This window comes from Oxyura jamaicensis, chromosome 27 (genome assembly GCF_011077185.1).
Source record: "Oxyura jamaicensis isolate SHBP4307 breed ruddy duck chromosome 27, BPBGC_Ojam_1.0, whole genome shotgun sequence".
Classification (NCBI taxonomy): domain Eukaryota; kingdom Metazoa; phylum Chordata; class Aves; order Anseriformes; family Anatidae; genus Oxyura; species Oxyura jamaicensis.
Window position 1 is genome coordinate 3,259,317 of NC_048919.1, and position 26,248 is coordinate 3,285,564.

At 58.9% G+C, this 26,248-nt stretch overlaps 6 protein-coding genes across 10 annotated transcripts; 4 read left to right on the plus strand and 2 right to left on the minus strand.

Moving 5' to 3' along the window:
* Window positions 1-84: 84 nt before the first annotated feature.
* On the minus strand, window positions 85-14,840 carry PTGES3L (prostaglandin E synthase 3 like). 4 transcript variants are annotated; one of them, XM_035347872.1, is made up of 8 exons: window positions 14,809-14,840; window positions 13,923-14,036; window positions 13,739-13,805; window positions 13,341-13,439; window positions 12,891-12,980; window positions 12,744-12,797; window positions 12,471-12,575; window positions 85-100 (listed from the first exon to the last, which is right to left on the minus strand). In XM_035347872.1, exons 1-7 carry the CDS (start codon window positions 14,814-14,816, stop codon window positions 12,564-12,566), a joined length of 444 nt encoding a protein of 147 aa, XP_035203763.1. In that variant the 5' UTR covers window positions 14,817-14,840; the 3' UTR covers window positions 85-100; window positions 12,471-12,563. The 4 variants fall into 4 exon arrangements, with proteins under 4 accessions (XP_035203763.1, XP_035203764.1, XP_035203765.1 ...); XM_035347873.1 differs by lacking the exon at window positions 85-100 and adding an exon at window positions 12,356-12,428 and having other exon boundaries at window positions 12,473-12,575; XM_035347874.1 differs by lacking the exon at window positions 85-100 and adding an exon at window positions 12,356-12,428 and having other exon boundaries at window positions 12,470-12,575.
* G6PC (glucose-6-phosphatase catalytic subunit) lies at window positions 1,211-5,676 on the plus strand. 2 transcript variants are annotated; one of them, XM_035347855.1, is made up of 6 exons: window positions 1,211-1,271; window positions 2,402-2,647; window positions 3,442-3,551; window positions 4,107-4,215; window positions 4,364-4,479; window positions 4,695-5,676. In XM_035347855.1, the coding sequence occupies exons 1-6, from the start codon at window positions 1,213-1,215 to the stop codon at window positions 5,204-5,206; spliced, it is 1,152 nt and encodes a 383-aa protein (XP_035203746.1). In that variant the 5' UTR covers window positions 1,211-1,212; the 3' UTR covers window positions 5,207-5,676. The 2 variants fall into 2 exon arrangements, with proteins under 2 accessions (XP_035203746.1, XP_035203747.1); XM_035347856.1 differs by having other exon boundaries at window positions 1,233-1,256.
* Window positions 7,663-12,250, minus strand: LOC118178931 (alanyl-tRNA editing protein Aarsd1-like). Its single transcript, XM_035347853.1, has 12 exons — window positions 12,098-12,250; window positions 11,888-12,010; window positions 11,327-11,486; window positions 10,815-10,872; window positions 10,287-10,443; window positions 10,077-10,193; window positions 9,756-9,886; window positions 9,512-9,578; window positions 9,262-9,353; window positions 8,614-8,668; window positions 8,043-8,137; window positions 7,663-7,883 (listed from the first exon to the last, which is right to left on the minus strand). The coding sequence occupies exons 1-12, from the start codon at window positions 12,134-12,136 to the stop codon at window positions 7,748-7,750; spliced, it is 1,230 nt and encodes a 409-aa protein (XP_035203744.1). The 5' UTR covers window positions 12,137-12,250; the 3' UTR covers window positions 7,663-7,747.
* Window positions 14,841-14,974: 134 nt separating the features above from the next.
* RUNDC1 (RUN domain containing 1) lies at window positions 14,975-19,967 on the plus strand. Its single transcript, XM_035347841.1, has 5 exons — window positions 14,975-15,345; window positions 16,373-16,531; window positions 16,804-17,002; window positions 17,264-17,371; window positions 18,176-19,967. Exons 1-5 carry the CDS (start codon window positions 15,019-15,021, stop codon window positions 19,039-19,041), a joined length of 1,659 nt encoding a protein of 552 aa, XP_035203732.1. The 5' UTR covers window positions 14,975-15,018; the 3' UTR covers window positions 19,042-19,967.
* A 98-nt stretch (window positions 19,968-20,065) lies between these two features.
* Window positions 20,066-22,419, plus strand: RPL27 (ribosomal protein L27). The gene is made up of 5 exons (XM_035347875.1): window positions 20,066-20,190; window positions 20,291-20,373; window positions 20,593-20,762; window positions 21,359-21,469; window positions 22,330-22,419. The coding sequence occupies exons 2-5, from the start codon at window positions 20,293-20,295 to the stop codon at window positions 22,376-22,378; spliced, it is 411 nt and encodes a 136-aa protein (XP_035203766.1). The 5' UTR covers window positions 20,066-20,190; window positions 20,291-20,292; the 3' UTR covers window positions 22,379-22,419.
* A 564-nt stretch (window positions 22,420-22,983) lies between these two features.
* IFI35 (interferon induced protein 35) lies at window positions 22,984-26,230 on the plus strand. The gene is made up of 9 exons (XM_035347857.1): window positions 22,984-23,095; window positions 23,227-23,313; window positions 23,737-23,892; window positions 24,202-24,312; window positions 24,602-24,746; window positions 24,966-25,099; window positions 25,254-25,443; window positions 25,667-25,773; window positions 25,983-26,230. Exons 1-9 carry the CDS (start codon window positions 23,081-23,083, stop codon window positions 26,163-26,165), a joined length of 1,128 nt encoding a protein of 375 aa, XP_035203748.1. The 5' UTR covers window positions 22,984-23,080; the 3' UTR covers window positions 26,166-26,230.
* Window positions 26,231-26,248: the final 18 nt, after the last annotated feature.

Below are 26,248 nucleotides of genomic sequence, written 5' to 3' on the forward strand. Positions count from 1 at the left end.
GGCCAGGTGATGCTTGGGGACATCAGTCCTGGGGGTTCAGGTGCATTTACACTTGGGGACATCAGTCCTAGGGGTGCAGTGACGGCTGCGGCCGTGCTCCCCTGTGTCTGCAGGCTCTGCCTGGACTCTGCCCGCGTGCTGACGCAGGCGACGCCGGCCCCGCTGCCGGCTCTGCGGCGGGCTGGGAAACTTCTGGATGAAACCTTGGCACCGAGGGGCAGCCGGGTGTGATGGGGCGTGCGCTGCGCGTGCACTGCCTGTGTCCGGTGCCTTGGGAACCGTTGGGACACCGAGTCCTGCAGCCAGCCGCTGTCACCGCAGGGCACAAAGGTCCCGGGCTGCCAGCTCATCCCCGGCTTGTTGTGGCTGCCGGGGAGCCGCCGATCTCAGTTCCCGTCCCGGCTCCTGGCCTCTCCCAGCTGTGATCCTGGTTTTGCTGTCGTGGCGCTTTCCAAGGGGGCTGGCGCATGCTTGTCCCCATCCCCCAGCACCTTTTGCCCTCGTTTTCTGCAGTGAAGCTTTTCAGGGAAAAATTATTACCGACTGTTTCAAAACACGTTGGTCGCAGGAGCCACGCCTGCTGAATTCCTTCGTGCTGGCCAAAAGCTGCTCTCGGCTGAGGACCCTGAAATGAGCTGCTGGAGAATTTGTTCTGCAAGAGTAATCCCATTTCCATGCAAGCTTCTGCTCCGTTTGGGGCAGGGAGGCTTTGGGCTCCCCGAGGGCACTGGGAGGTTGGGCTGGGAGGACTGGGTGGCGAGAGCTGCTCCCCTCTGGTTTGGGGTTTCATCTTCGCTGGCTGTGGCTGGGAATCCCCCGCTCAGCAGGAGGGGGGTGACCCCCTGAGCCCCCCTGTGCAGCCCGGCTGCATCGGGGCTCTCCGTGGCCAGCACAGGGGCTGGACCCTGCCAGCCTGCACCAAAGTGGCCGAGCACAGGGCTGGGGCTGGTCCATGCCCTCATTCCCCTTCCCTGGGAGCACGAGGAAAGCCCCAGCTCCTTAGAGCTCCTCGCAGAGCACCCACGGTGCTCCCTCACGGCTGCAGCTCTGCCGTGGCATCAGTTCAGCATCAGCATCATTCGCAGCTCAGCATCTCACGGCACATCTCCAAACCACTCCGCTGCCGTAAGGGGACTGACGTTTGCCAACGTTTTACCCTTCCTTGGCTTTAACCAGCACTAGCTGGGCCATGCTCCCAGGGAAGAGGATGTCATGTTGGTCACCGTGGGGAGGGCAGGGAGGAGGAGGAGGAGGAGGAGGAGGAGGAGGATGCCCCCCAGTTGCTGCCGCTCGCTGCCTGGACACGACCTCTGCCTGCTGGGGGCCGCAGCAGGGAGCGGTTCAAGGCTCCTGACCTGAACTTTCCCGAGGAGAGAGATAAGTGGTGCGTTTTCACTGGCTGCTAATCATTAACGCCCCGTTGTCTGCTCCTGCCCCCCATGGGCACCTGCATTGGGCCGTGTTTTCCTCCAGCAGTGGCCAGGCAGCCAGCAATGGGACGCGGGGTTTGTCCCCCTGGGATGCGGGGTTTCTCCTGCCAGGCTGACCCCAGTGTCCTGGGCCCCTGCAGCCAGCTCCGTGTTACTCATTCTCTGCTAACTCCCGGGGGAACCAGGGAGATAAAACTGCCAGCACCGTGAGCCTGGGGTGGAGGGGTCACGGGCAGGGACCTGGCACGACAAGTGACAAGTGATGTCCTCACCTCCATGACCGTGGCTGGGCTCTGGCAGGGCAGGAGGGGTTAACCCAGGGGTGCGCTGGGCAGGATTGCTCCCCGTACCTCATTTGCACAGGTCCTGGAACCCCACAGGGCTCAGGACAACATCACCACCAGCCAGGACCTCTCCAAGCTTTGCTCTCAGCCTCCAAGGAGCTCCCAAAACAGTTCAGAAAGGTTCCCAGCGAGCAGAGACCTGGTTAAGTTGGCCTGGCAGATGCCGTGGCAGCAGGGTGCTTGCGCACCAGGCAGAGGTTTTGGCGCCGGGGCTGGGAGCAGCATTTTTCCATCCCTTTGCGGGTACTTGAGCCTCTGCCCTGCTAAAAGAGTAAACGCTGGGGTGCACTAGGAGCAGATCAAGTGATTTATTGGGAGCCAGGAGGAGTGGGGGGCTGCAGAACCCCACCCTGAGCAGCAGAGGCACCTGGCACTGCGGAAGGATGTGGTGGTGAAGGGTTAAGGCACCTGCCGGGCACGCTCCCCGCCGCCCCGCTGCCTGTTTTTACGTAAGTCCTTCCAAACATGTTTGTAACAACCCCCCGGTGATGCACCTTTGGCAAAAGTGGTTTTGGGTCCAAAGATCGGTGCTGGGACAAGCGACCTGCCAGCAGCAAACACGAGCCCGCAGGGTATAAAACTGCGGCACGGCGCGGGGCAGCCCGGACCTGCCGGGAGGCAGCTGAGGAAGAGGAGGAGGAGGATGGAGGCCGGCATGAACGTCCTGCACGACGCGGGCATCCAGGCCACGCGCTGGCTGCAGGAGCACTTCCAGGGCTCTCAGGACTGGTTCCTCTTCATCTCCTTCGCTGCCGACCTCAGGAACACTTTTTTTGTCCTTTTTCCTCTCTGGTTCCATTTCTGTGAGCCGGTGGGCATCCGGCTCATCTGGGTGGCCGTGATCGGGGACTGGCTCAACCTCGTCTTCAAGTGGTGAGTAGCCCCGCGCCGCGGCTCCCCCAGGGCGTGCCAGCACAGCTGGGCTCCCGTTAACGCGGGGCAGATGCGCACCCAGCCCTGTTGTGAGGTCCTACGGCTCGGCTGCAAGCCTGGCAGTGATGGTTGGCGTTCTTCATCCCCGAGCTTTGCAGCAAAGGCTCTTCCTGCCCTTCCCCAAAGGCAGGCAGGAATCAGCCGGCTGCAGACAGACGCAGACCCCCCCCCCTGCCATCAGCTAGAACCCGGCACAGCTCGGTGTCAGCCACAGGATGTGGTGCCAGCGGCACAAGGGGACCAACGCGGTGCCACCTCTGCTGTGCCAGCCGGTGCCTGGCGTTGTGCCGGGGCGTGGGGGCTGTTGTGTCCCACGGCTGGACCCTGCAGGGTGCTTGGGGAGCTGTGCTGGGTGCTCGGGTTCTGTGCCTGCCCCATGGCTGGGATGGCCCGGGATGCCCACGCTGGCTGCATGTGACAGGGACGGGTGGCTTCCCCCCCCCTGCTGGCACCATGGGGTGGCTGCTCTCAGCCTGGAAAAGGCACGGGGGGAGCAGATGTCCTCTTCGCAGCACATTTGCTTGCTCCTGGGAAGTTCTTGCTCCAGGAATAACGGGAACAAGGCCGGGCAGCGCCTGCTGTGAACACCCAGCTGGGTGCTGTGCCCGATGGATGCCCTGGACTCCCTGCGGGTCCTTTGCCCCTTTCAGCTCCCAGCCAGAGCTGGGACCGGAGCCGTGCTGCCTGCTCCAGCACCCAGGACCACCCCAAACCCCTTTCTCCTTTCTTTTCAGGATCCTGTTTGGGGAGAGACCGTACTGGTGGGTGCACGAGACGGACTACTACGGCAACGCCTCCGCCCCAGCCATCCAGCAGTTCCCACTCACCTGCGAGACCGGCCCAGGTAGGGTCCCCCACCCCAGGGTGGGGAGCACGGGGACGCTCTGTCCGTGGCACCCAGGGGTCCTGATCACACAGGGGGGTGCTGGCATGGCCGGGACCGTTATCTCTGCTGTTATCACCGAGCTGCGGGGCCAACACCATGCCCTGGCGGGGCGGAGGCAGGGCAGACCCTGCGCGGAGCAGACCTTTACCCTCGGTGTGCGCAGACGTGGCGGCTCGGCACAAATCCTGCTGGGGCCGTGCTCGGCCGCGTGCTGGCAGCAGCTCCACAGGGAAGGGGCTCACTCAGCCCGGCTGCAACCCTGTCGGTATTTTTTGTCCATGGTTGCAGCCGGCCTGGGGCTGCGAGTGGCCTCAGCACGAGCCATCGAGGATGGTCACTGCCCTCTGCCCTGTCCTGATCGCTGGACAGGCCACGGAGCCTGAGATGTGCTCCTCGTGCTGCTCCGGCACCTGCCTGTGGATGGGTGCTCGGTGCCACGACCCCGCTGCGTGGGAGCCCCAGGGGACAGCCTGCTCCCATGGGGTTCTGACTGGGGGCTTCCTTCTCGCCCAGGGAGCCCCTCTGGCCACGCCATGGGCGCAGCAGGCGTGTACTACGTGATGGTGACCGCCCTGCTCTCCATCGCGTCGGGCAAGAGGCAGTCGAAGACGCTGAAGTACTGGTAAGCCGTGCGCCCAAACTGGGGGCCGGGCTGGGGCTGCCCCAAAGATGAAAGGGAGGCAGCGGATCCCATATTGGCACGTCTCGGGGTCCCCGATGGCAGCAGGAGCCGCCCCCCCCCGGTGCTGACACCCCTCTGCCCCTTGCAGGGTTTTGTGGACGGTGCTTTGGACGGGCTTCTGGGCCGTTCAGATCTGCGTCTGTCTGTCCCGAGTCTTCATCGCTGCCCACTTCCCCCACCAGGTCATCGCGGGGGTCTTCTCCGGTGAGTGCGCCCGCTGGGCCCGTCCCCTTCGCCCCACAGCAGCCCCCCCCAGGCTCCCCGCCGCGTGCAGCAGAAGAGCTGAGGCCTTTGCCTGTGTCCGGGGTGGGGGGGCATGGGGAGAGGCAGCCAAAGGGCGAGGGGCTGGCAACTCTCAGGGAGCAGCGGTGGCCGTCGGGGTGCTCTGACCACTCAGGAGCTGCCTCCTCTCCCTGCAGGCATGGTGGTGGCCGAGACCTTCCAGCACGTCCGCTCCATCTACCACGCCAGCCTCCGCAGGTACCTGGGTGTCACCTCCTTCCTCTTCGGCTTCGCCCTGGGCTTCTACCTGCTGCTGCGGGCGCTCGGCGTGGACTTGCTCTGGACCCTGGAGAAGGCTCAGAGGTGGTGCACCCACCCCGAGTGGGTCCACATCGACACCACCCCTTTCGCCAGCCTCCTCCGCAACCTGGGCATCCTCTTCGGGTTGGGGCTGGCCCTCAACTCCCACATGTACCTGGAGAGCTGCCGGGGGAAGCAGGGCCGGCAGCTGCCCTTCCGCCTGGGCTGTGTCGCCGCCTCGCTGCTCGTCCTGCACCTCTTTGACGCCTTCAGGCCGCCCTCGCACCTGCAGCTGCTCTTCTACGTCCTCTCCTTCTGCAAGAGTGCGGCCGTGCCCCTGGCCACCGTCGGCCTCATCCCCTACTGCGTCTCCCAGCTCCTGGCCACACAGGACAAGAAGGGCGTCTAGGGGGGGGGGGCTGTGGCACGGGTGTCCCCGCAGGTAACGGCGCGGCCGCCCCGGCTGCGGGCTGGGGGCACGGAGCGGACCGTGGGACCGTGGGGTCTGTGCTGGTTTCTCTCCCCGTTACGGCCGCGTGGACCGATTCCACCGCCGGTGCTGGATGTGCCATGGGTGCTGGTGGCACGAGGGACAGGGGTGGCACCGCCGGGAGCAGGGTGCTGCGCGCCCATGGGTGCTCAGGGTCTGCTGGCGAGGCGGCTCTGTCACGGGAACAGGCGGGCTGTGGGGGGGGGAGCAGGATTTGGAGACAAATACGGGCTTGTGGGAGCCCCCAGGCCCGTAGCCCATCAGCCCGTGGGCCCCGGTGTTCGGTATTCGCTGCTGCGTGAAGCAGCGTGGGGTTTAGGGGTGTGTGTGTGTGTGCACGTATACAGAGGGGAAACAAGGGTGTTTTATTAAAGCTGGAGGTGTATTTAGTTGGTGAGTCCAGCTGTCTCGTGGGCATGGGGACGGTGACCGAGTGCCACCCGCAGGCACAGGGAGGGGGCTGGAGGAAGGACGTCCCTCCTGGGGTGCTGCTCCTGTCCCTGCGAGGCGCGGGTGGATGCACCAGGAATGGCAGCGCCGGGCTCCCCACGTCCTCCTGCAGCCCAAAATACACAGGGTGGGGAAAGGACAGCCCGGGAGCCCCTCGGAAGAGTGCGGAGCGGACCTGGCCCACATCCAGCAGCGGCAGGGCTCTGGGCAGGGAGGCAAAGCAGCTTTTGTGCTGTTTGCTCGGGGCTCCTGGGTGCACAGCGTGCCATGCACATGGCACCTTGCTGCTGCTGGCAGCCAGCATTGCCTCAGGACCAGCCAGGCTGTTTGGGGTCCGGGCTGTTTGGGATCTGGGCTGTTTGGGGTCTGGGCTGTTTGAGGTCGAGCTACCCTGGTGCAGCCCCGCTCAGCTCTCCTGCATCCCCGACTCCCTGCCCCGTTGGTATGGCTCCAGCACGCGTCCCCGCAGGGCTCGTGTGAGTGATGGTGCAGGCTGGTGGCTCTCAGGGACACCACGGTGCATGCACAGGCTGCCTGCAGCCCCCGTGTCCCCGTGGGGCTCAGCCGGTGTCCGGTGCCGCGTGGTGATGAAGACCAAACCACGAATCATCCAAACCCCGTAATAAAACCCAGGGAACGATGGCTGCTGCTGCTGCTTCCCCTCCTCCTGCAGCAAAGTGACCCAGCAGGAGCTGGTGGCCTGCACAGCCCTGACCCTTGGCCTGATCCTGCTGCGCACAAACAGCTCGGGAGCTGCCAGGGGGGCTCTGCTCTGTGCGGCCAGGGGAGGAGACCCCAGGTGCTGAGGCTGCTGCTATCCCCTACGCTCGTGGCAGATAAGTGGTTTTAGGATGGAGGTTTCTCAGGTTTTATTTCTCTGGTTGTTATCAATATCCGGACTAAAGTCGTAGTGCTAGATCTAGGAAGGAAGGAGAAAAACCCAAACCACCTATTCCCAACTCAGGCTTTTTCAGCGTGGCTCCGCAGCGCCCCTTTTGTTTCTGCAGCTGAGACTGCGGCAGCCTCAGGAACCTCCCTGGCAGAAAAGGCAAACCGGAGAGGCAGCGGGGAGGAGTTATTAACCCAGGAGGTTACCGTGGCTCTGCCAGGCCTCCCAGACAGATGAACTTCCCTGTTTTAATAATGTGCTTGGTGTTAGTGCAGAAGAGCTTCAGGACTGCAGCGATGAAGCTGGTGATACCTGAAGGCTGCTCCCAGCATGTCACAGCTGGGTCAGCAGCTGCGTGGGGAAACACCAAGTCTGGAGGTCAGCAGCAGCTTGGGGCCCCAGAGGGGCTTTAGCACGAGCACCTTCAGCCCTCCAGCATCCGCAGAGACTTTTGAGTAGCCAGGAAAAAAAAGGCAGTTTCTTGTTTTTAAAGAAAGGGCTCATGGAGACTTGCTCACAGGTTCAGCACTGCATCGTGTCTTCTCTCCCAGTTCTCCTCTGAGCAGTAAGCAGCCACAAATGGTGCCCAGCTTAGTTTGGTCTTCTAAAAGGGATTTACTGACTTGAACATCCCTCCAACTCCTGCCACGTTTCTCTCCTCCCTGCAAAGGCTGAGCATAAAAACTTGACTCATTTTTCTCTGTAGTTGCTTGAAAATACCATGTTCAAACCCTCTGCTTCTTACCAGTGTTGTGATTTTTTTTTTAAATGCATCCCATTTATTGTGAATAAATAGGTTCACAAAGCAACTTGTACAAACTAAAAGCCACGATGCACTGCAAGCCAGAGGGCCCTTCTCTTGGTTTGGAGGAAGCTCATAAAAGCAGTCATTATTAAACTCTTTAATTGCTTAAGAAGTGTACCACTTGCCTGGGGAAATTAAAGAAACCTCACAGCATCCAGGGTCAGAGAAAAATGGGGATGGCATTTTCCCTCCCGTCTTCCACAAGCATCAAATCAGTTCACAAGAGATGCATTTTTTTAAAATGTCTTTATTCTCTGAGACAGAACTTGGTGGAGATAATGCAAAGCAGGGAAGACAGCCGTACTTTGAGAATTCTTTATGTTTCAGCTCTTTGGTGGCTGACGAATTCCTGGAGCAGAGCTTCCACTTCTCCTCGCCGACTCATTTTGGTCGCCTTGCCCTGAAAGCGGCCTCGCTTCCCAGCTCCTTTGCCTCCCAGCAGCTCTGCCACCCTGCAGTAACGATAGAACATGCTGAAGGCTACTCGTAGAGAAGAGGGTAGCCTGCCCTAACCAGCTCCAGGCAGCAAAGAAAGGTCCACAGTTTAATTTATTGCTCAGCTGCTTAGTCAGAATTCTTACTAATTTTAAAGACACCATAGAACATGGTACCTGGGACCTAAATTCTCAACTGCTTCAACAGGTCCAGCTAGAAGGAAGAGTCCTGCTTCTTTTTCGTCTCCCACGGTCAGGAAAAGCAGGGTTTCCTGTGGACAGAGAGACAGACCTTGCTCCAGAACAGCCACTGCCCTCCTTTTCCGGGAAGGGTACAGAGACACCAGCTACAGGTCCCCTTACAGCATGTAAACAAGTCGTGAGTTCATTACTGAGACCAAAACTCAGTTTGAAGTAAGAGGGAGAGAAGTTTTTGCATCTTTTGTACTGAATCCTATGTTGTGGGGGACAGAACAGGTATCCTTAACACGGCCAGGGAAGGATATGGCTTTTCAGGGACAGGCTCTTCCACAGCGCTCGGAATTTTTGCTGCTGTATTTCTTGACAGCTGGGGATCCCCCTGTGCACTGAGGCTGCTGGGGACAATAACCTCGTGCAACTTTTGGAAGGAAAAGAGCTGTGTAGCTTGTGACTGTGGCACAAACAGAAGCCTAGCCAGCCCCTGCCTGTGCTACAGACTGGAAGGGAAACGCCGCTGGTGTCAGGTTAGGCTGTATCGATGACTCACCTCCGTCCCTATCTCGTTAGCGATGATGTTCATGAACTCAGAGTCACCCTCTTTCCTGCATGGATGGGTAAAAAGCCACTTCAGAGAGGAAGAAAAAAAATCCACACCAGAGTCCAAAACATCAATCACAAACCAAAGGCAGTGACAGTATCTAAGTTTAGCTTTTGTTAGTCTTCCATTTTGTTTAAGACTAAAATTTCCCACTGCCCTCAGAGAAGTTGAAAGAGCAGCCTATGATCATGCCTGGGGTTTTGGCCTCTTGCTGTTAGGATGGAGACTATTTTTTTTTCTATATATCTAAATCCTTTCTGTGCATTTCTGTGGATATATTAAGAATTATTTAAGTGTTTAAGAAATGGAGCTTCTCATTTTTATTTGAAAATACTGAGGGCAGAAAGAAAACAGACACAGTTATTTCTTAGCTATAAAATCAGAGGAATTCAGTGACTTGATTAACTTACACATTTCTTTCACTACACGAGCTTCCAGTAGGCCCTGTCAGTTTAATATTTCGTTTAAATTTGTCCATGAGGAATGTTTGACTTTAAACAATAATTGTGGTAAGCTTGAGTAGGTGTCAGAGAGATGCAGCTATCATAAATCACATAATACCATGGCTTCTTACCCCGTTCCCTGAACTCCCCATACCTGTGTAACACAAACAGCTGACTCCGAACAGGTTTGCTCTTGAAGTCCCGCGCTATCAAAACAGCAATGTCTCTAAGCAGGTTCAAGTTATTCTGAAAGAAAAGTGAATGGAGAAGACGGATAAGCCAGCGTGAACACCAAGCTTTGTTCCCAGAGATGGAGCAGTTTTGATAAAAACGGATGCTTAAAATTCAGTAGCTTGGGCCTGCAGGGAGCAGACACAGTGTGCTTTTCTCAGCCATCCCCGTACCTTCTGAAGCAGTTTCACTGAACTCTGCAATCTCTTCACGGCCTCAACGTGCTCACCGGGTCCATTTCTGAAAGAAAAAGAAGAACCTTAATTGATACTTAGAAGGATGAAGCAAAGACTTATTAAGGGAGCAAAAGCAGATAGCGTATCCTAAAAAACACCACACAGATGCACCCTGAGGCTTATGTTATATTTGTCAGAAGGAACAGTAAAGATGAAAGAACCAAAGTGCAAAGGGTATTACTTGAGCAGTGAGGTTAGAGCCTTCTCAGTATTGTGACTTTGTTCGATTGACTTCAGAACTCTGTTCCCTGCCAGGAAAACCAAGTTGGTTTTGTTCTTTTTCCCTTTTTCTGTGCCAAGGAGTTTAATAACCTTGAAAAGAAAAACACTCTGGTCAGAAAAGGAGAATGGCGTTTTGCTCTCACCCTTACAGGTGGCCAGCCCCGTCCCTTTACCACTAGGACAATTGCCAGGACACCCTGGATCTCCGGGATTTTTGTTGTGCTCGGTCTGAATGTGTGGAGCAAGGCTGCTGAAGGTAACTGGGCTGCAGCCCCCCTACCTGCAAGTCGCTGAGGTTGGAGACGTGAGTCCCGCAGCACATGTTGGAGTCTATGCCTTCGATGTTTATAACTCGCACTGGCCCTGTGTGGTCATCTGGCAAGCCACGGCTTCTCACCTAGCAAAGGGGGAGAAGAGCCAAGAAGGCGACACGCGTGCCACAACCGCTTTGGTCCCACGGATAGCGTCAGCTCTCCACCCCATCGCTCACTGTTTCAACTTCGGGGTCATCTGCAGCCAGCTCCCGCACTGTCACGGGCACCCTCTCCCGGATCTTCTCGTTCACGCTCCTCTCCAGGGCTTCTATTTGCTCCGCCGTCAGGCAGGGGGTGTCCAGCTCGATGACACTTCGCTGACGGCCCAGCTCCCTGCACGGATGAGGAATATCTGCTGCTGTGGAGAAGAGCAGCTGGAAGATCCCCCCCGCGCAGCACCAAGTGCCATCCAAGACTAGCTGCTGGGAACGTGGTGACTGAAACAAACCACACCTCCCTCCTCTCCCTGCTAGTTACAGAGCACCAGATGCACACCCTGCGTTTGGAACGCGATGAGACAAAGCAAATATTTTGCACAGCTTGTCTCCAGCCCAGTCAGTTCTCCCAGGCCCTCCGTGGTCAAATGAAATATCCAAGAGCAAACTGCTTTCAAATTATCAGCTTTCACCTCCTCACGGTCCAGCACAGTGGCATATGCCAAACGAGATAAGACTGAGGTTAAAAGGAGCCTTTTTCCTGCTCACCATGAAGTTGTTTTGAATCCAAACATCAGGTCTGCAATGGCAGTGATGAGGTGCTGTCCTGGAAGAGATGTGCGAGCAACGGCTTTGAATTTTGGACACGAGAAAGAAACTCTGCCGAAGTGTATTTTTTCTGCTGATGTTTCCATGACATTTGGGAACCAGCCCAGGCACATGCCTGGAGGTGCGGGGCTGGTGCTTGTGGTTGGAAACAGACGGAAGAGGCAGCTTTGCGGCCCGGGGGAAGCCAAGGGCAACAGGGCGTGCTCGGAGCACTCCCTGGCAGGTTGATCATTTGCTTCCAGCCCCGCTCGCAGCCGGTTTACAAACCACAGAGGGCTTCCCCTCCCACGCAACCCTGGGGACAGCCGGTGGGCACAGCGCTGTCGGGTCAGCCTTCCCCCTCCCCAGACCAGGGGGGATGAACCGGGCACTGACCCCCACCTCGGCCCAGACCGTGTGGCTCTGCCCACCACCCCTGTGGCTCGGTGCTACCGGTGGTAACGGGCACAGACCTGAGTGCTGCTGCATGTGGTCGAAGCGACGCTCCCAGTCCAGCGACAGCAGCACGGCGGCGCCCGGTTCCAGCGCCGTCTGCACGAAGTGAACGGCCTCGGGGCCCCGGCGGGTGACACGCAGCACGGGCACATCGCCGATGAGCCCGCGGTCGTCGGGCTGTGGGAGACGGGGGTCAGCAGCTGGGCCTGGGTCCTGGTCCCGGTGCAGGGTCCTGTTTAAGGGTCCTGGTCCAGGGTCCCAGTCCCAGCTCCGGGTGCATGGTCCTGGTCCCAGGTCCCGGTCCCAGGTCCCGGTCCCAGTTCAGCATCCCAGTCCAGGAACCCAGTCCCAGTGCAGGGTCCTGATTCAGGGCCCCGGGTTCCGGTGCAGGGTCCTGGGTGCAGTGCAGCATCCCAGTCCAGGATCCCGGTTCAGGGTCCCGGTCCAGGGTCCTGGGTCCCTGTCTCGGTTCAGGGTCCCGGTCCAGGATCCCCGGTCCCAGTGCAAGGTCCCTATTCAGGGTCCCGGCCCTTGGTCCCAGTTCAGGGTTCCAGGTCCCGGCCCCAGCCCCTCCGTACCTGCCCGCCGCCCTCGGGGAAGAGGATGGTGTCCTCCAGCACCACCTGGAAGCCCCGCACCGGCTCCCCGCCGCCCTCGGGCCGCAGCTCCGCCGCCTGGCACGACACCACCCTGGTGGCGAACTGCAACAAAGAGGCGGCAGCTCCGTGAGGGACCGGACTGGGCCTTACCGGGCCTTACCGGGCCACATCCACCGGCTCCGCCGCTACCTGCCGGGCCCAGCTGTCCCGCTGGCACTGGAACACCATGGTGGCGGCAGCACCGGACAGGCCCGGCGGCGACAGCGAGCGACGGCGAGCGGCGAGGGACACGGGGCTGCGGGGCCCCGCCCCTATCACCGGAGCCCCCGCCCCGTCCCGGTACGCCCCGCCCACCTCCCGGTGCGCCCCGCCCCCTCCCGGTACGCCCCGCCCACCTCCTCCCGCTGCCCCCCCCCCGGACCCTCCCCAGGACGGCAGACACGGGCGCAGGGTGGTGGCTACCGGCGTTTATTGCCTCCACCGGTAACCGGCGCTGGGAGACCGCACAGCTCCCGCGCTCGGCTAGGAAGCGGCGGCGGCCCCGGAGGAGGCTCCGCTCTCCTTCTCGAGTCCTGCCCGCCTCCCGGTTCGGCGGTGTTTGCTGCCGGTGCACCGGGAGAGCCTCGCGGCGGCGGCGGCCCACAGGAGCTGGGCTTCAGAGGTCGTCCTGCGAAAAGGGACAAGGAGCACGGTGGGACGGGGCCGGTAGCAGCCATCCGGTGCTGCCCGGGAGCGTCCCTGCAGCGTGTTCCAGCCCCAAGGATGGCAACTGGGGCGAGTGGAGCACTGGAGGCTCCTGCAGCACCGGGGGAAGGCAGCTCAGGGCTCTACTCACATCCAGGTCATCCATGGTTGGGGCAGGGCCCTTGTCCGTGACCTTCTGCAGGAGCTGGATGGGGAACAAAGGTCCATTGTGGGAACTCTGCGTGACCGGCTTCATCCTGCCTCCCCGAGCACCCAGCCCGCGCTTCGCCTGGCTCACCTCAGCGTACTCCTCCACCATGGCCCTCTCCACCTCCTCGTCCCCTTCCCAGTCTCGCCAGTTGTCAAAGTCCACGGAGAGCCAAGCTGGCTGTGGGCAGAGAGAGCAGAGCCTGAGGGAGAGAGCAGTGCAGCGGGGACCTGGTGTCCCTGACCTCGCACGGAGTGAGCACTGGTTGCTCCCGAACAGCACGAGGGCTGGGCAGGCGTAGGAGAATATCCCTGTGTCTGCAAGGACTGATCCTGACCCTGCCCATGTTGAGGGACAGGGATGCCAGAGGGCAGAGGTGGGCTGGCAGGCACTGGGAGGCATTCCCGGCTCTGGCTCTTGGGGGCTCTGTGTTGGGGTGCCCCAGGGTGTCCATCCTGTGGGCAGGTAGAAGCCAGGAAGCCAGCGTACTGGAGACAGACAGCCGCTCAGGCTCTCTTTACTGCAGGATGCCATACACACCTTGATGTTCTCCTTGGTGATACGGGGCCATGCCACTTTCTCCTTCCACTTCCTTATGAAGCACGTGATGGAGCGATCAGAGCGCTTGTCCTGTGAGTCCTGCCAAGAGATGGGGATGCCTCACCTCAGTGCCTGCCAGACTCCTCTCTAATCCACTGCAGATAGATGCTCGGCCACTCCCAGGCTGTGGGACACAGCACCATGGAGAAGGGCTGTTTGTGGCCCAGCACCGTGCTGCTAGTGACAGACCCAAGCTCAGGCTTGTGCTTGCTCCACTCAAGCTCTCAGGAAACAGGCAGGATTCAACTCAAAGCAGTGATGCTCGTGGCATCACGGGCTGCGTTTAATTTTAAGCCTGCCACAGGCTGTCAGGGAACAGTTTGCTGGGGAGGCCTCACCTTGGAGTTCACCCTGCCGTACAGGTTGATCTCATTGTAGAACTCCACTCCATCGGCATTTTTGCAGCTGCCAAAACAAAACCACTTGTTTCAGGACGGGGCTGAGCCCACAAGCTTTTACAGGGTCCTCCCTGTCCCCCCAAACCTCCCCAATCCAGGGGATCATGAAGCAGCAGCAGCTCACCTGAACACCACCCGGTGATCCTCGATGACGACTTTAACGTCTCTGCTGTCCTCCACGCAGAACTCCAGGAAGACGTACCGCGGGCGGTCGTACCACAGCGTCTTTGCGTGTTGCCTGTGAAAACACAAGCGCAGCGGGCATTTCCGCGATGCCTTTGGCCTAGCAGCACCGGGCCAGGACCGTGCGTGAGGTGCGGGACAGGGATGTAGGGCTGGGCCCTGTTTGTCCCAGTGAATGGGGTCTGCGCTGCGGGGCTGGTTATCACAGAATCACCTAGGTCGGGAGAGACCTCCAGGATCACCCAGTCCAACCTCTGAGCTAACACTACCAAGCCCTCCACTAAACCATATCACCAAGCTCTACATCTTTTAAAGACCTCCAGGGAGGTCTTTTGGTAAAGAAGTTCTTCCTCATATCCAACCTAAACCTCCCCTGGCACAACTTTAGCCCGTTCCCCCTCGTCCTGTCACCAGGCAGGTGGGAGAACAGACCCACCCCCACCTCGCTACAGCCTCTTTTAATGTACCTGTGGCGTGCCATAAGGTCGCCCCCGAGCCTCCTGTTCCCCAGCTGAACAACCCCAGCTCCCTGGTGAGACCTGCTCTCCAGACCCCTCACCAGCCTCGCTGCCCTTCTCTGGACCCGCTCGAGGTCCTTCTTGTGGTGAGGGGCCAACGCTGAGCACAGCCCTTATTCAGCGGCTACCCCCGCGCGCTTCCCAAGCACACAGCGAGCCAGCGAGCCCCGGCAGACCACGGATCTCCCCCCCTGTCCCGAACCCCGCTGCCCCAGACCCCTCTCAGGGTGCTCCCCGTGCCCAGCGGGGGCGTCCGAGCCCCCTCCCCGTGCTCTGCCCGGCTCCGTTCCATGCCCGGGCCGCTCTCACCTCGCCATGTCCGAGCCGGGCCCCGCCGCGGGGTGGTGGGGGGGGGGGGGCGGCCCGGCGGTCACCTCGGTGCCCCGGGGCCCCGCCGAGCCGCGAGGGGGCGCTGTGGCGGCTCGGGGCCCGGTGCCTCCGGTACCGCGCAGGCCCCGAGCACCGGGAGCCGCGGGCACAAAATGGCGGCGGCGGGGGCCCCGCGCAGGTAGCGCCGCCATGGAAGCGGAGGGCGGCCCGGTGGGGCCGGGGGAGCGCTGGGCGCCGGTGGGCGCCGTGACGGCTGAGGAGGAGGAAGAGGAGGAGGAAGAAGAGGAAGAGGAGACGGCGGGGTCTCCGCGGTCGGTGCCTCGGTTGCGGGCGGAACGGCGCCGGTTGCACGGGGCGCTGCTGGCGCTGGCCTCGCACTTCGCTCAGGTGCAATTCCGGCTGCGGCAGGTGGCGAGGGCCGGGCCGGCCGAGCAGCAGCGCCTGATCCGAGACCTCGAGGACTTCGCCTTCCGAGGCTGCCCCGCGCCCCTCGCCCACGGCCTCGGGGACGGCCCGGTGAGCACGGGGCGAGGCGGGGGAGCGAGCGCCGGGAAAGCCGCCGAGGGAATTGGTCCCGGAGCGCGGTGACAGGATGGGGGGCGGTGGATTTAACTGAAGAGAGCAGGTTTGGGTTGGGTGTAAGGAAGAAATTCCTTAAATTTCTCAGAAGGGGCATGGTTTAGCGGGTGACGGTAGTAGGGTGATGGTTGGACCAGTTGGGCTTGGAGGGCTTTTCCAACCCTAATGATTCTAAAACGCTTAATTATAAGGGTGGCAGGCACTGGCACAAGCTGTCCAGAGAAGGTTTGGGTACCTCTTCCTGGCAGGGCTCAAGGCCAGGTCAGACGTGGCTTTGGGCAACCTGAGCTAGTGGGAGGTGTCGTGCCCATGGCAGGGGGGTGGAACGAGGTGAGCTTCGCGATCCCTTCCAACCCAGATGGTTCTGTGATTCAATGACTTGTTTAAAATCCAGTTAGCTACAGCTGTGCACCTGCCCGCTGCTGGCTGAGGTGAGCGGCTGTCGTGGCCGCCCGGCACGGCTCTGCCCGGAGGCAGCGTGCCACTCCCAGGGTGCGGCAGGCTGCAGGTAGGGAGCGAGCAGGCAGGCGGGTCTGCGGGAAGCTCGGTCGCAGGAGCGTGCAGGTTCCTCACACGCTGAAGCCAGCTTGCTCGGACAGCCCTTAAAAAACACAGCTCTGAGATAAGGCAAAAACTCAGCTCGGAATGATACTGAGATACGGCAGCGTCGTGGAGGATCTTTGATGCCCAAACGTTATGTGGCTGCTTGGAGCAGTGTGTCCTGTGTTCCAGCCCTGCACGATGGAGCTTGGCTGTGGGAGGTTTAAAGAGACTCTTCCTCTGTCAGACGAGCTGATGTGACACTCTCTCCTCGAGGAGCACACGCACCTTTTTCTTGAGATGGCTTGTGCTGTTCAGTAGTTAACTGCATGAGCTGAAGGAAATTCTCCTCATGCCACGATCCTGTTCTCTGTTGACAATGACATTAAGTGTTTAATTTTGTTTACTGGTAACTTTTTTTCAGAGTGAACAGGAGAAGCAGGAGCGAATTGAGGTCCAGAAGGAAAAGCAGAGAGAGCTGATCTTGCAGCTTAAGACACAGCTGGATGACCTGGAGACGTTTGCTTACCAAGAGGGCAGCTATGACTCTCTGCCACAGTCTGTGGTTATGGAAAGACAACGGGTAAGGCTCTGGAAGTCATTCTGCATGTGCTTTTTCTTAGGATTTGTGAGCTTCTTAAAGACTGGCCAAATCCTTTGTTCTGTATTTCTCACTGGCAGCTGTAATACAGTATTAATAGTTAGCCTGCAGGCATAAACGTGATCCTGTCACCTCTTGTAATTTTTCAACGTGTAACAAAGGAGCCAGTTGCCAAGGTAGTGAATGGAGTATTTTGGAGCTTGTGGGCAGCTGCGTCACACAGTGAGATCACGCTGCTGATTGGTGTTTTGTAGATGATTATTGATGAGCTGATAAAGAAGCTGGACATGGACTTGAGTGCAGACATTGCAACGCTCTCTCCAGAGGAATTGCGACAGCGCGTGGATGCTGCCATAGCCCAGATTGTTAATCCAGCCAGGGTGAAGGAGCAGCTGGTGGAACAACTGAAGACGCAAATAAGGGACCTTGAAATGTTCATCAACTTCATTCAGGGTCAGTGCTCAGTTTTTAGATGAGCGGATTGTATTGTTCTTTAATTCCCTGACGTAGTTATGAGGGGGAAGGCCACAGATGTCAGAGGATGGATGTAGGAATGGTGCCTGGGTCACGGGGAAGTACAGATCACTCTGAGAATGGTGGGGAGAATGAGATTGACAAGATGCAAGGAGGTCTAAGGGAATATTGACCTTAGTACTTGGGATACGCAGTTTAAACTCACAGTTGTGAAGTAATAGTGTGAAACTCTTCTTCTAGATGAAGTCGGAAGCTCTGGTAAGGCAGAAGATGGACACTGTGAGTGTGCAGGTAGAAAAGATGGTGGTGGCTCCTGTAAACCAAATACCCGGTCTTCTGGAAACAGAGGTAGGCACTGCTTGGCTTGGAGCTTCTATTCCTGATGTAGCTCATTTGAGGTTCATTGGGCATGAACCAGCATCCAGTCACATTAGCCTGATTTGTTTTTCCTGGCTGTTGGCTTCTATTCTTCACTAATCCCACTGAGAGAAGGCCCGTGTCCAGTTTTTTTACCCTTCTAAAGTGAAATCATTAGAGCAGTTGCAGAGCCTGAACGTATGGCAGAGAGGAGAGGAAATAGAATCCCTTTACCTTTTGTAATTTTAAGTATCTGCCACTTGTCAGAGATGGAATACTGATCTGGATGGGTTTTGGGTCTTACCTAGTGTGGCTGCTCTTAGAAATTGAAATTAATAATGGTGCCGGGAGTAAGCATATGTTAGGCTGCTGAGACAAGAAGCTTCATGAAAGTAACCAGTGATATCCTTAGTGAAGGGTCTGTTATCTTCAAGCTACCCGTTTAATATCGTAGTGTCTACAGAGTGATCACTATCTTGTCTTCGGTTGTATTGCCCACCAGAAAAAGCTGCTGCAGGATTACTTCTCTGTATGTGATTTAAGACAGATCTGATTGTTGAGAATGGACCGTTGAAAAGTTTGCTTTTTCCGGTGGGGTTCAGAGCTTTGCAACTAGAAAAAGTACCATCAGTCCTACTGACAACAGCTCCCAAGGAAAGTCTCTGATGGAGGAGGAGCAGATGTGTACTCCCACTGTGTATATGACAGAGCGGAGATGTTGGTCTGCTCAGCAATAAAGGTCTCACTCCTTAATGAGTATTTTTTCTTTTTTTCCTCTTTTTCTAACCTGATCAGTGAACCCAGAAGATGCCAGAAAGATGCGAGAAACGGGCCTGCACCTCATGCGTCGCATGCTTGCTGTGCTGCAGATATTTGCTGTTAGTCAGTTTGGTTGTGCTACCGGTCAGATTCCTCGTACCCTCTGGCAGAAAGACCAAGCCAACAAGGACTATTCCCCCTTAATTAAGAAACTGGAGCTGTCAGTAGACCGGGTGAGGCAGCTAGCCATGAAACACCAGCAGGAAGACCACGTTATCAGTTCCTCCGATCTGCAGGATATTCCCTTAGGAGGGAGAGATGAGCTGACTCTGGCTGTGCGGAAGGAGCTGACCATTGCTTTACGAGACCTGATGGCTCACGGGCTCTACGCCTCTTCTCAAGGGATGAGCCTGGTGTTGGCACCCATCGCGTGCTTGATTCCTGCGTTCACCTCCTCACCACAGACGATGCATCCCTGGGAACTCTTTGTGAAGTATTACAACACGAAGAACGGACAAGCCTTTGTGGAGTCTCCAGCTCGCAAGCTCTCCCAGTCCTTTGCCTTGCCTGTGACGGGAGGAGTCGCCATCACCCCGAAACAGAGCCTGCTGACGGCGATACACACTGTCCTCACTGAGCATGACCCCTTCAAGCGCAGTGCGGACTCTGAACTGAAAGCTCTGGTGTGTATGGCGCTGAACGAGCAGCGCCTGGTCTCCTGGGTGAATCTGATCTGCAAATCCGGAGCTCTGGTACAATCTCACTACCAGCCATGGAGCTACATGGCAAACACAGGCTTTGAGAGTGCACTCAACATCCTCAGTCGCCTGAGCAACTTGAAGTTCAACCTCCCAGTTGACTTGGCTGTCCGGCAGCTGAAGAACATCAAAGATGCTTTTTGATGTATTTTTATTGTCAATCATCCACTTTCCACAAGTAGGCAGCTGTTGGGCTCCAGAAGCCTGGCTTTTTTTTAAGACCAAATTTGGCTCTTTGAAATTTATATTTGCTTTTAGGGAAATCTTGTGGTGCCCTGATGCTGGAGGTTGGGTGCAGCACAGCACCCCACCCTGCCCTCACGGAGTTCTGAATAGCAAAAACTGGCGAGCAGATGCTACTGCACGTGCTGTGCCAGATGCTGGCTGGGTGCAGTAGAGGCCTGACCACGGAGCCTGTATGTGGGAGAAATCCCTTACAGGAGACCACGGCTGAGCTCCTGTGCTGTATGTGCACGGTTATTTCTCAAAATCCGTGGTCTCAGCGATGCCACAGTGAGCCACCTCTGTCAGGAAGAGCGGGCAGTCCGGCACCAGGAGTTGAGCTGCCTAGTTTGCAGCTGCTCAGTGGTGTGCGATTTGCTTTCCCCGGTGCAAACGTACAAGAAAACTGGGGACGAATCCTGCTGAGGCACCGGGACCCTGCATCTCCTGCGCTGGTGGCTCAGAAACCCAGAGCACCAGCACCAGCGATGTTCTTCACGCTGCCGGGTGAGGGGCTGGCCTTCGGGTTGCTTCGTGTGGAAATCCCCAAACTCCTTTTTCGAAGCTTTTTGCGCGCAGCCCGGAGCACCCGCGGTGTGGTGCTCCCTAGCGGCTGCATTAATCGCTTTAGCAAAGCCTGCGTGTGGGGAAAAAAATACGTCTCCAGCTACTACGTTTTAATTTGTGTCGGTTCCTAGCCTTCGTGCCGCCGAGCTCACTTTGTGATATTTATGATCAGAGTTTTTAATTTATCTGTAACTCCTGGGGGAACGAAGGCTGTGCTTGGTGTAACGGCGGCACCTCTGGGCGCGGGCTGCGACCGGTTGTGAAATGAAATTGTGAGCAAACGGCTGCCTTCTTGTCTGCCTTGCGCCACCGGCCCCGCCGCCACCGGGGGCACCGGGGGAGGCCTGAGGCCTGCAGCGGGCCCGGGCCCGTTGCCTAGCAACCGCGGCGCCGCTCTGCGCATGCGCCGCCCGCTTCGTGGAGCCCTGAACCGGAAGTGACGCGAGGTGAAAGGCTCGGCGGGCTTCCTTTTCCGGTCTGGGCGCCATCGCGGCGGCTGTGTCGGTGAGTCGGGGCCGGCGCCGCCATCCGCGGCCATCCGCCGCCATCGCGGGGCCGGGGGCGGCCGGGGCTCGCCGCTGAGCGCCGCGTGCTGTGTCCGCAGAGATGGGCAAGTTTATGAAGCCGGGGAAGGTGGTGCTGGTGCTCGCCGGCCGCTACTCGGGGCGCAAGGCCGTCATCGTGAAGGTGAGCGCGGGGCCGGCCTGAGGGGGCCCTGCGGGGCCGTCCCCGCTTCTGGTTCGGTCCCGGACCCGCACCCCCGGCCGCTTCTGGGCGGCGGCTGAGAGCCCCGTGGCGCTGCCGGCCCTTACCGGTGTCGGTGCCTTTGGGGGGGTTCCTTTCCCCGGCTCCCCGAGGGGGCTGGCGCTCGGCGGGGCCCATCGCGGGGCGGGCGGTGTGTTTCAGAACATCGATGACGGCACGTCCGACCGGCCCTACAGCCACGCCTTGGTGGCAGGCATCGACCGCTACCCGCGGAAGGTGACAGCAGCGATGGGCAAGAAGAAGATAGCGAAGAGGTCCAAGATCAAGTCATTCGTGAAGGTTTATAACTACAACCACCTGATGCCCACCCGGTGAGTGCTGTGACTTTGGCAGGACCGGAGGCTGGTGGCGGCAGGAGCACAGGAGCAGCGTTGTGTGCTCTCAGCGACCGCAGCTCTAGTGCGTTCTCTTTGCGAAGTGCTGGGAGGTGCTGAGGTTCGGGATTGCGTGGTTGAACGGGTGTGAGGCACGCACTGTGTGAAAACAGCTCGGGAGGTTGTAAAGCTGGTGTGAGATAGGAGCAAACTGCGGAAATCCCCCAGCTGGCTCTTCACTCCAGCCACATTCAGCTCCAGCTGATACGGGGATGTCAGTGGAAGAACCCTTAAAGCAATTAGGATGGGGCTGTGGCAGCTGTTAGGGCCCAGTAGTGGTTTTCCTGTCCAGTTGCAGCTGCTGCATACAAAGTGCTGGACAGAGGTGCTTGTTCCCTGTCACAAGTGTACCTTTTATGCATTGAATTGAACGTCTTGATGCTCCGGTGGTTGGTTGACTCCCAGAACTAAACTGATTGAAGTGCTCAAGCTCTTTAACCTGGCCATAATTTGACAGCTCTGGTTTGTGACTGTGTTTTCACCCTTCATGGCCGTCCGGTGGCTGTCTCACACCGTGCTGCTCTCTCGTCCAGGTATTCCGTTGACATTCCCCTGGACAAAACCGTCGTCAACAAGGACGTGTTCAGGGACCCCGCTCTGAAACGCAAAGCGAGGCGTGAAGCCAAGGTGAAGTTCGAGGAGAGGTGAGTTGGAAGCTCTTCGTGGTGCCAGCGCTCCCTGGAGGACTTGGTGTGGTTGTGCCGGAGCCCTGCTCGAGCCCCAGGTTGGACGCTTCTGCTCCAAATTCCTCAAGCATGTTTTTGGAGTGGATTACCTCTCTCCTGGTGTGCTTGTTCAGCCTCGTGGATTGAGAAACTGCATTTCACTGAGAGCAGGAGTGGCGTAGGAGCAGCACTCAGCTGATGTTGGCATTTACCTTGCTGCTGCTGCTGCTTTGTGCCAGCGCGGGCGGGGCCGTTCCAGTGCCACACGCTGATCTCTCGGTGTCTTACTGCCTCATGTCCATCAGCTGCGTGTCGCTAGGCTTAGCGTGACCGGGCAGTGCCGACGCTTTGCCCACAACCCTTTCACGTCAACAATCCTTGGTTTCAGTGCTTGCTTCAGAAACTCCTTCCAGGGAGGGAGCCGTGCAGCCGTAGCAGGAGGCAGGGCGTCCTGCTGCCAGCCTGGGAGCTGGGTGTTTTAAAGCGCGTGCACGACGCTCTCAGCGCAGCCCCTGGTGGGTGCATTCCAAATAAATCCAAAGCGTCTGGTGAAACTGCCCTGCACTGCTCTCCCCCTCCTTGGTGTGGAATCTGCTGCAGTGGGGGTGTCTGTTATGAAATGATGTAACGAGGGAAAGCTGCAGGCTCTTACTTCCCTGGGGACTTCAGCTTTGGAAGGAAGGTTCAGTTGGCAAAGTGGGGTGAAGAGAGCAGGCACATTACTCATGGGTGATGGGTGTGCAGTGTTCTGCCTGAGTAGGACACGGATGGAGCAGGTGCGTGTTTGATTCTGTCTCTGCCAGAGCAGTCTCCTAATGGTTGTGTTCTTCCTCTTTCAGGTACAAGACAGGCAAGAACAAGTGGTTCTTCCAGAAGCTACGATTCTAAACTTGTAATAAGGCGGCGTCAATAAATGTTTATTAAAACCAGTGTGTTTTGTTGTATAAAGCAGCAGTGCTAGGTCTCTTCCCCTGCGCTATAGCCTTGCTTTGTGTTTCTGTAAAAGAGAGGGGAAAGGAATCCTAGTCCAGGCAAACTTCTGAGACCTCGGGAGCGTTTCAGGCTCTGAAGTAGGGGTGAGCTGAGCTGGCTACAGGACCCTCCTGGGGGCTCTCAGTAGGAGACAACCTTTTCCCCTCTTTTCTGCTGTCGAAGCAGGATTTGTGTTCTGTTCCCGCCACTATTGAAATGTCTCACCCCCAAAACAGCTCCTCCCTCAGTGGGTGGATTCCTTGCAGGTGGGAGAGGGAAGGGTCAATTCCAGGTGCCTTCTTTTCTCTCTCGTTCTCTGGCTGAGAACTGAGCGCGTGCACCGGTGCCAGGAGCCCGCTACTTTTTTCGGCCACCTCTGCTCGCTACCGGCCAAGCGGTGGCATCCCAACGGCCAGACGCCCACCCGGAGCGGGGCACGGACGTTCCGCCAGGTGCAGGCTCACCGGGACAGCCCCACCGGCGGGCTGGAGGCAGCTCCGCCGAGCACCGGGGGCGGAGCCGGGCTGCGGAAACGAAAGCGAAAGCGGCGGAGGCGGGCGGAGAGACGGGGGCGGGCTCCCGGGGTGCCGGTGGGTCTGGCCCCACCGCCCTTCGGCCATGGACTCGGAAGAGGTGATGGCTCCGTGCGGGGCTCCCGGCCGGGCCGAGCCCCGGGACCGGGCGGTGGGAGGGGAGAGGAAGGGCCGGGGGCTCAGGGAGGCTCAGGGACCGCGGCTCTGACCCCCCCCTCCCTCGTTCTCCAGAACTCCTTCGTGAAGCTGGACAGCCTGCAGGACGGCGGCCTGGAGATGACCCCCGAGCAGATCCAGCAGGAGATCGAGCGCTACAAGGTGCGGCCCGGCTCACAGAGCGGTCCCCGAGGATGGGTTGGGTCGGATCCAGACCTCCACTGCAACCAGCCCAGAACCCCCCTCCCAGGCTGGAGCTGCCGCTCCTCAGAGCTTGTTGCCCCCCAACCTGCCCCAGGCCCTGGGGAACGCCAGGTGCTCACGGCTTTTTGGTGGCAGCTTCTCACGCGTTCCCGTCTCCTTGCAACCTCCCTGCACTGAGACGCCAGCGGATTTCTTGAGTTTATTTTTCCAAGGAGTGTAATCTGTCAAAGCGCCCCCCACGAGGCAGGAACGGTGGAGACGGGGTGATCGCATGGATGAGAGTGCCTGGACTGGGCTCCGGGGCTGTGCTTGGGGTTGGACACGCAGTGGGGATGGCACGGGGGTCGCAGGGTGCCCGTGTCTGATGGTCCTCTCACACAGGAGCTTTGTAATGCTCTGGAGCAAGAGAATGCGACACTGCAAAAGGAAAAAGAAGACACAGAGCGAAGGATACGACAGGTGGAGAACACGAGAGAGCTTATTCAGAAAAATCTCCAGCAGCACAATCCTCTGGACGATCTAATCCAAACCCTCCAGGTGGGTGGATGGAGGAATCGCCTTGGGCTTGGGAAGGTGGCAGCGGGCAGCCGGGCTGCGCCGCTCAGCTCGCTGCTCTGCGGGGACTGGGATGCAGCAGGGGGTTCCCAGAGCAGCACGCGGGGCCTGTGCTGGGAAAGGAGCTTGTGCTGCGGTGGCGGGAGGATGGGCCACAGTGGAAAGCCGGGAGCCGTGGCAGGGCTGCGAGGAGTCGAGAAGAAAAGTGTGATTGGAGCTGAGTCCGAGTGCTTGGGTAAGAGCAGCACTTCGTGGTGGTTCCCTTACTGCTCCCTGTCCCTTTCCTCCCAGTCCGAAATTTTCTTAGCGAAGGAGGAGAAGAGCGGACTGAAGCAGGAGAAGGAGATGTTGGAAAAGAAACTGGAAGAGATGAGGAAGAAGAGCTGGGAGGATCCGATAATGGTAACGGAGTGTGTGTGGGCGCTGTGTGCGCCGGCAAGGGGTGCAAGCCAGGCTGGAGGGGCTGCTGGTAAACGCGGCTGGGCAGGGTGTGATGCTGCTCACAGGGCACTGCTCTGCCAGTGCCACAAGTGGTGGCTTTGGGACTCTGGGCACATCTGGACCCCAGGAGAGACCCTACTAAGGCTCGCTGGCTGGCTGTTTTATGCTGCCAGCTTGCTTCTCAGCTGTGGATGGGGCCAGGCCCCACGCGGGGTGCAGTCTCCTCCAGCTGCTGTGTGCTCTAACCTAGATGTTGCCTGCCCTGCCAGAGAGGAACCTGGTGTTTAAGGGACTTGTGACAGACAAGGAGGACATGAACAAGCTGATGCTCACCCCGCTGATCCACTACCCTCTGCAGGGTGGCTCTGCTCTCATCACCTTTGAGAAGGCAGAGGGTAAGAGCGAGAAGAGCGCTGCCACGGGCAGGCGTCCGGGCCCTTGAGGCCTGCCCTGCGTCCCCTCGCTAGCAGGAGTGCCACGGCCACGACTCTCACAAGCAGCGCCCGTCCTGGCAAAGCCAGCACCGTGCAAAGCTATGCCCTTTTCCCAAGGCATTTGCTGCTCCATGTCCCATCATGCTGCTCCACCAGGCTGAGGGCTTTCCCTTTTCACAGTGGCCCAGAGGGTGATTGAGGTGAAGGAGCACACGGTAGAGCTGAGCCACGGGGAGAGCCTGGAGGAGCTTGACCACTGCCAAATGCGAGTGCAGGCGAGTCCGGTGGACGTGCTGTTGCCGTCTGCCCTGGAGGTACGTCCCGAGGGCCTGCAGCTGTGTCCTGCTCTGCCAATTCCTGGGTTGGGTCACTGGTACCAGCTCAGCCCAGCACATCAGTGCTGCAGCTTTGTTACTGCTCCCCGAGCTCTGCCCTGCTGGGGCACTGACTGGCCCATGCTGCCCGCAGATCGGGCTCGCTCGGAGCAGCAGGAGCATCCTGGTGTCCGGTCTGCCCAGCCGGGGCATCCCCGAGGAGATCCTGCTGGACAAGCTGGAGCTCTTCTTCAGCAAGACGAAGAATGGGGGCAGCGAGGTGGAGAGCAGGGAGTTCCTGGACGACTGTGGCCAGGTGGTGCTGACCTTCGTGCACGATGGAGGTGTGTGGGGAACACGGAGCTCAGCCTGCCAGCAAGAGGGGAGCGATCCAGACAGCTCCAGGGGGCACTGGTTGTCTCCTGAGAGCAGATGGAGCTGAGACTCTGGGGAACGGGGATGGGAGAGTTGGAGCTGGGCAGTGCCAGTCTTGGTGTCCATGCCAGGAATGTAACCAAGAGTTCAGCGGGGCCGTTGGGAGCTCAGGGCTCTTCTCTCCATCTGCAGTGGCTGAGCAGCTCATCGCTAGAGGACAAGTCCTGGTGCCTATCGGGAAAACAAAATACAAGCTCAAAATATCGCCCTACATGAGAGGAGAGGTCACCAACCTCCAGGTAAGATCACACACCCTGCTGCAAAGCAGCACCTGCAGGCTCGGGGCGAGCCAGCACCGGGTGGGGGCTCGTGGAGCTCTGCCCCCCGCAGCGCTGTGCAGCCCGAGGGGGTGCGTGTTTTTTTTAGGGTTTGCCCCCTTTAGGGTTCTGCCTCCCCTCCGGGCCTCGCAGCATGGGGCTGCTGCAGCCCACCCCTGTGCTCTCCCCAGCTCCAGCCCTCCCGCTGCGCCAGGACCGTCCTGCTCTCGGGGATCCCCGAAGTGCTGCCCGAGGAGCCCATGAGGGATGCTCTGGAGATCCACTTCCAGAAGGAGAGCCGCGGCGGGGGAGAGGTGGACGCCTTGGGCTACGTGCCGGCGGGGCGCCGGGCGGTGGCTGTGTTCAAGGAGTAGCTGGGCTACCCCTGAGGTCCCCCGGGGTGTGAAACGTGTGAATTTAATTAAAGTGCCTGCAGGGAGCTCCGCGTCTGTCGTGC

Coding starts and splice junctions, on each gene's coding strand:
- PTGES3L (XM_035347872.1), bottom strand. Junction 13,806..13,922: donor GATCACCGGGTGGTGTTCAG/GTGAGCTGCTGC, acceptor TTGTTTTGGCAG/CTGCAAAAATGCCGATGGAG. Junction 13,440..13,738: donor ACGGCAGGGTGAACTCCAAG/GTGAGGCCTCCC, acceptor ATCTCTTGGCAG/GACTCACAGGACAAGCGCTC.
- G6PC (XM_035347855.1), top strand. CDS start 1,213: ATGTTGGTCACCGTGGGGAGGGCAGGGAGGAGGAGGAGGAGGAGGAGG. Junction 1,272..2,401: donor AGGAGGAGGAGGAGGAGGAT/GCCCCCCAGTTG, acceptor GAGGCAGCTGAG/GAAGAGGAGGAGGAGGATGG. Junction 4,480..4,694: donor CATCGCGGGGGTCTTCTCCG/GTGAGTGCGCCC, acceptor CTCTCCCTGCAG/GCATGGTGGTGGCCGAGACC.
- RPL27 (XM_035347875.1), top strand. CDS start 20,293: ATGGGCAAGTTTATGAAGCCGGGGAAGGTGGTGCTGGTGCTCGCCGGC. Junction 20,374..20,592: donor GCAAGGCCGTCATCGTGAAG/GTGAGCGCGGGG, acceptor GGTGTGTTTCAG/AACATCGATGACGGCACGTC. Junction 21,470..22,329: donor AAGGTGAAGTTCGAGGAGAG/GTGAGTTGGAAG, acceptor TTCCTCTTTCAG/GTACAAGACAGGCAAGAACA.
- RUNDC1 (XM_035347841.1), top strand. CDS start 15,019: ATGGAAGCGGAGGGCGGCCCGGTGGGGCCGGGGGAGCGCTGGGCGCCG. Junction 15,346..16,372: donor ACGGCCTCGGGGACGGCCCG/GTGAGCACGGGG, acceptor ACTTTTTTTCAG/AGTGAACAGGAGAAGCAGGA. Junction 17,372..18,175: donor CCGGTCTTCTGGAAACAGAG/GTAGGCACTGCT, acceptor TAACCTGATCAG/TGAACCCAGAAGATGCCAGA.
- LOC118178931 (XM_035347853.1), bottom strand. CDS start 12,136: ATGGTGTTCCAGTGCCAGCGGGACAGCTGGGCCCGGCAG. Junction 10,873..11,326: donor CCACATGCAGCAGCACTCAG/GTCTGTGCCCGT, acceptor CATCTCTTCCAG/GACAGCACCTCATCACTGCC. Junction 10,444..10,814: donor GGATTCAAAACAACTTCATG/GTGAGCAGGAAA, acceptor TCATCCGTGCAG/GGAGCTGGGCCGTCAGCGAA.
- IFI35 (XM_035347857.1), top strand. Junction 24,747..24,965: donor CACCTTTGAGAAGGCAGAGG/GTAAGAGCGAGA, acceptor CCCTTTTCACAG/TGGCCCAGAGGGTGATTGAG. Junction 25,100..25,253: donor TGTTGCCGTCTGCCCTGGAG/GTACGTCCCGAG, acceptor TGCTGCCCGCAG/ATCGGGCTCGCTCGGAGCAG.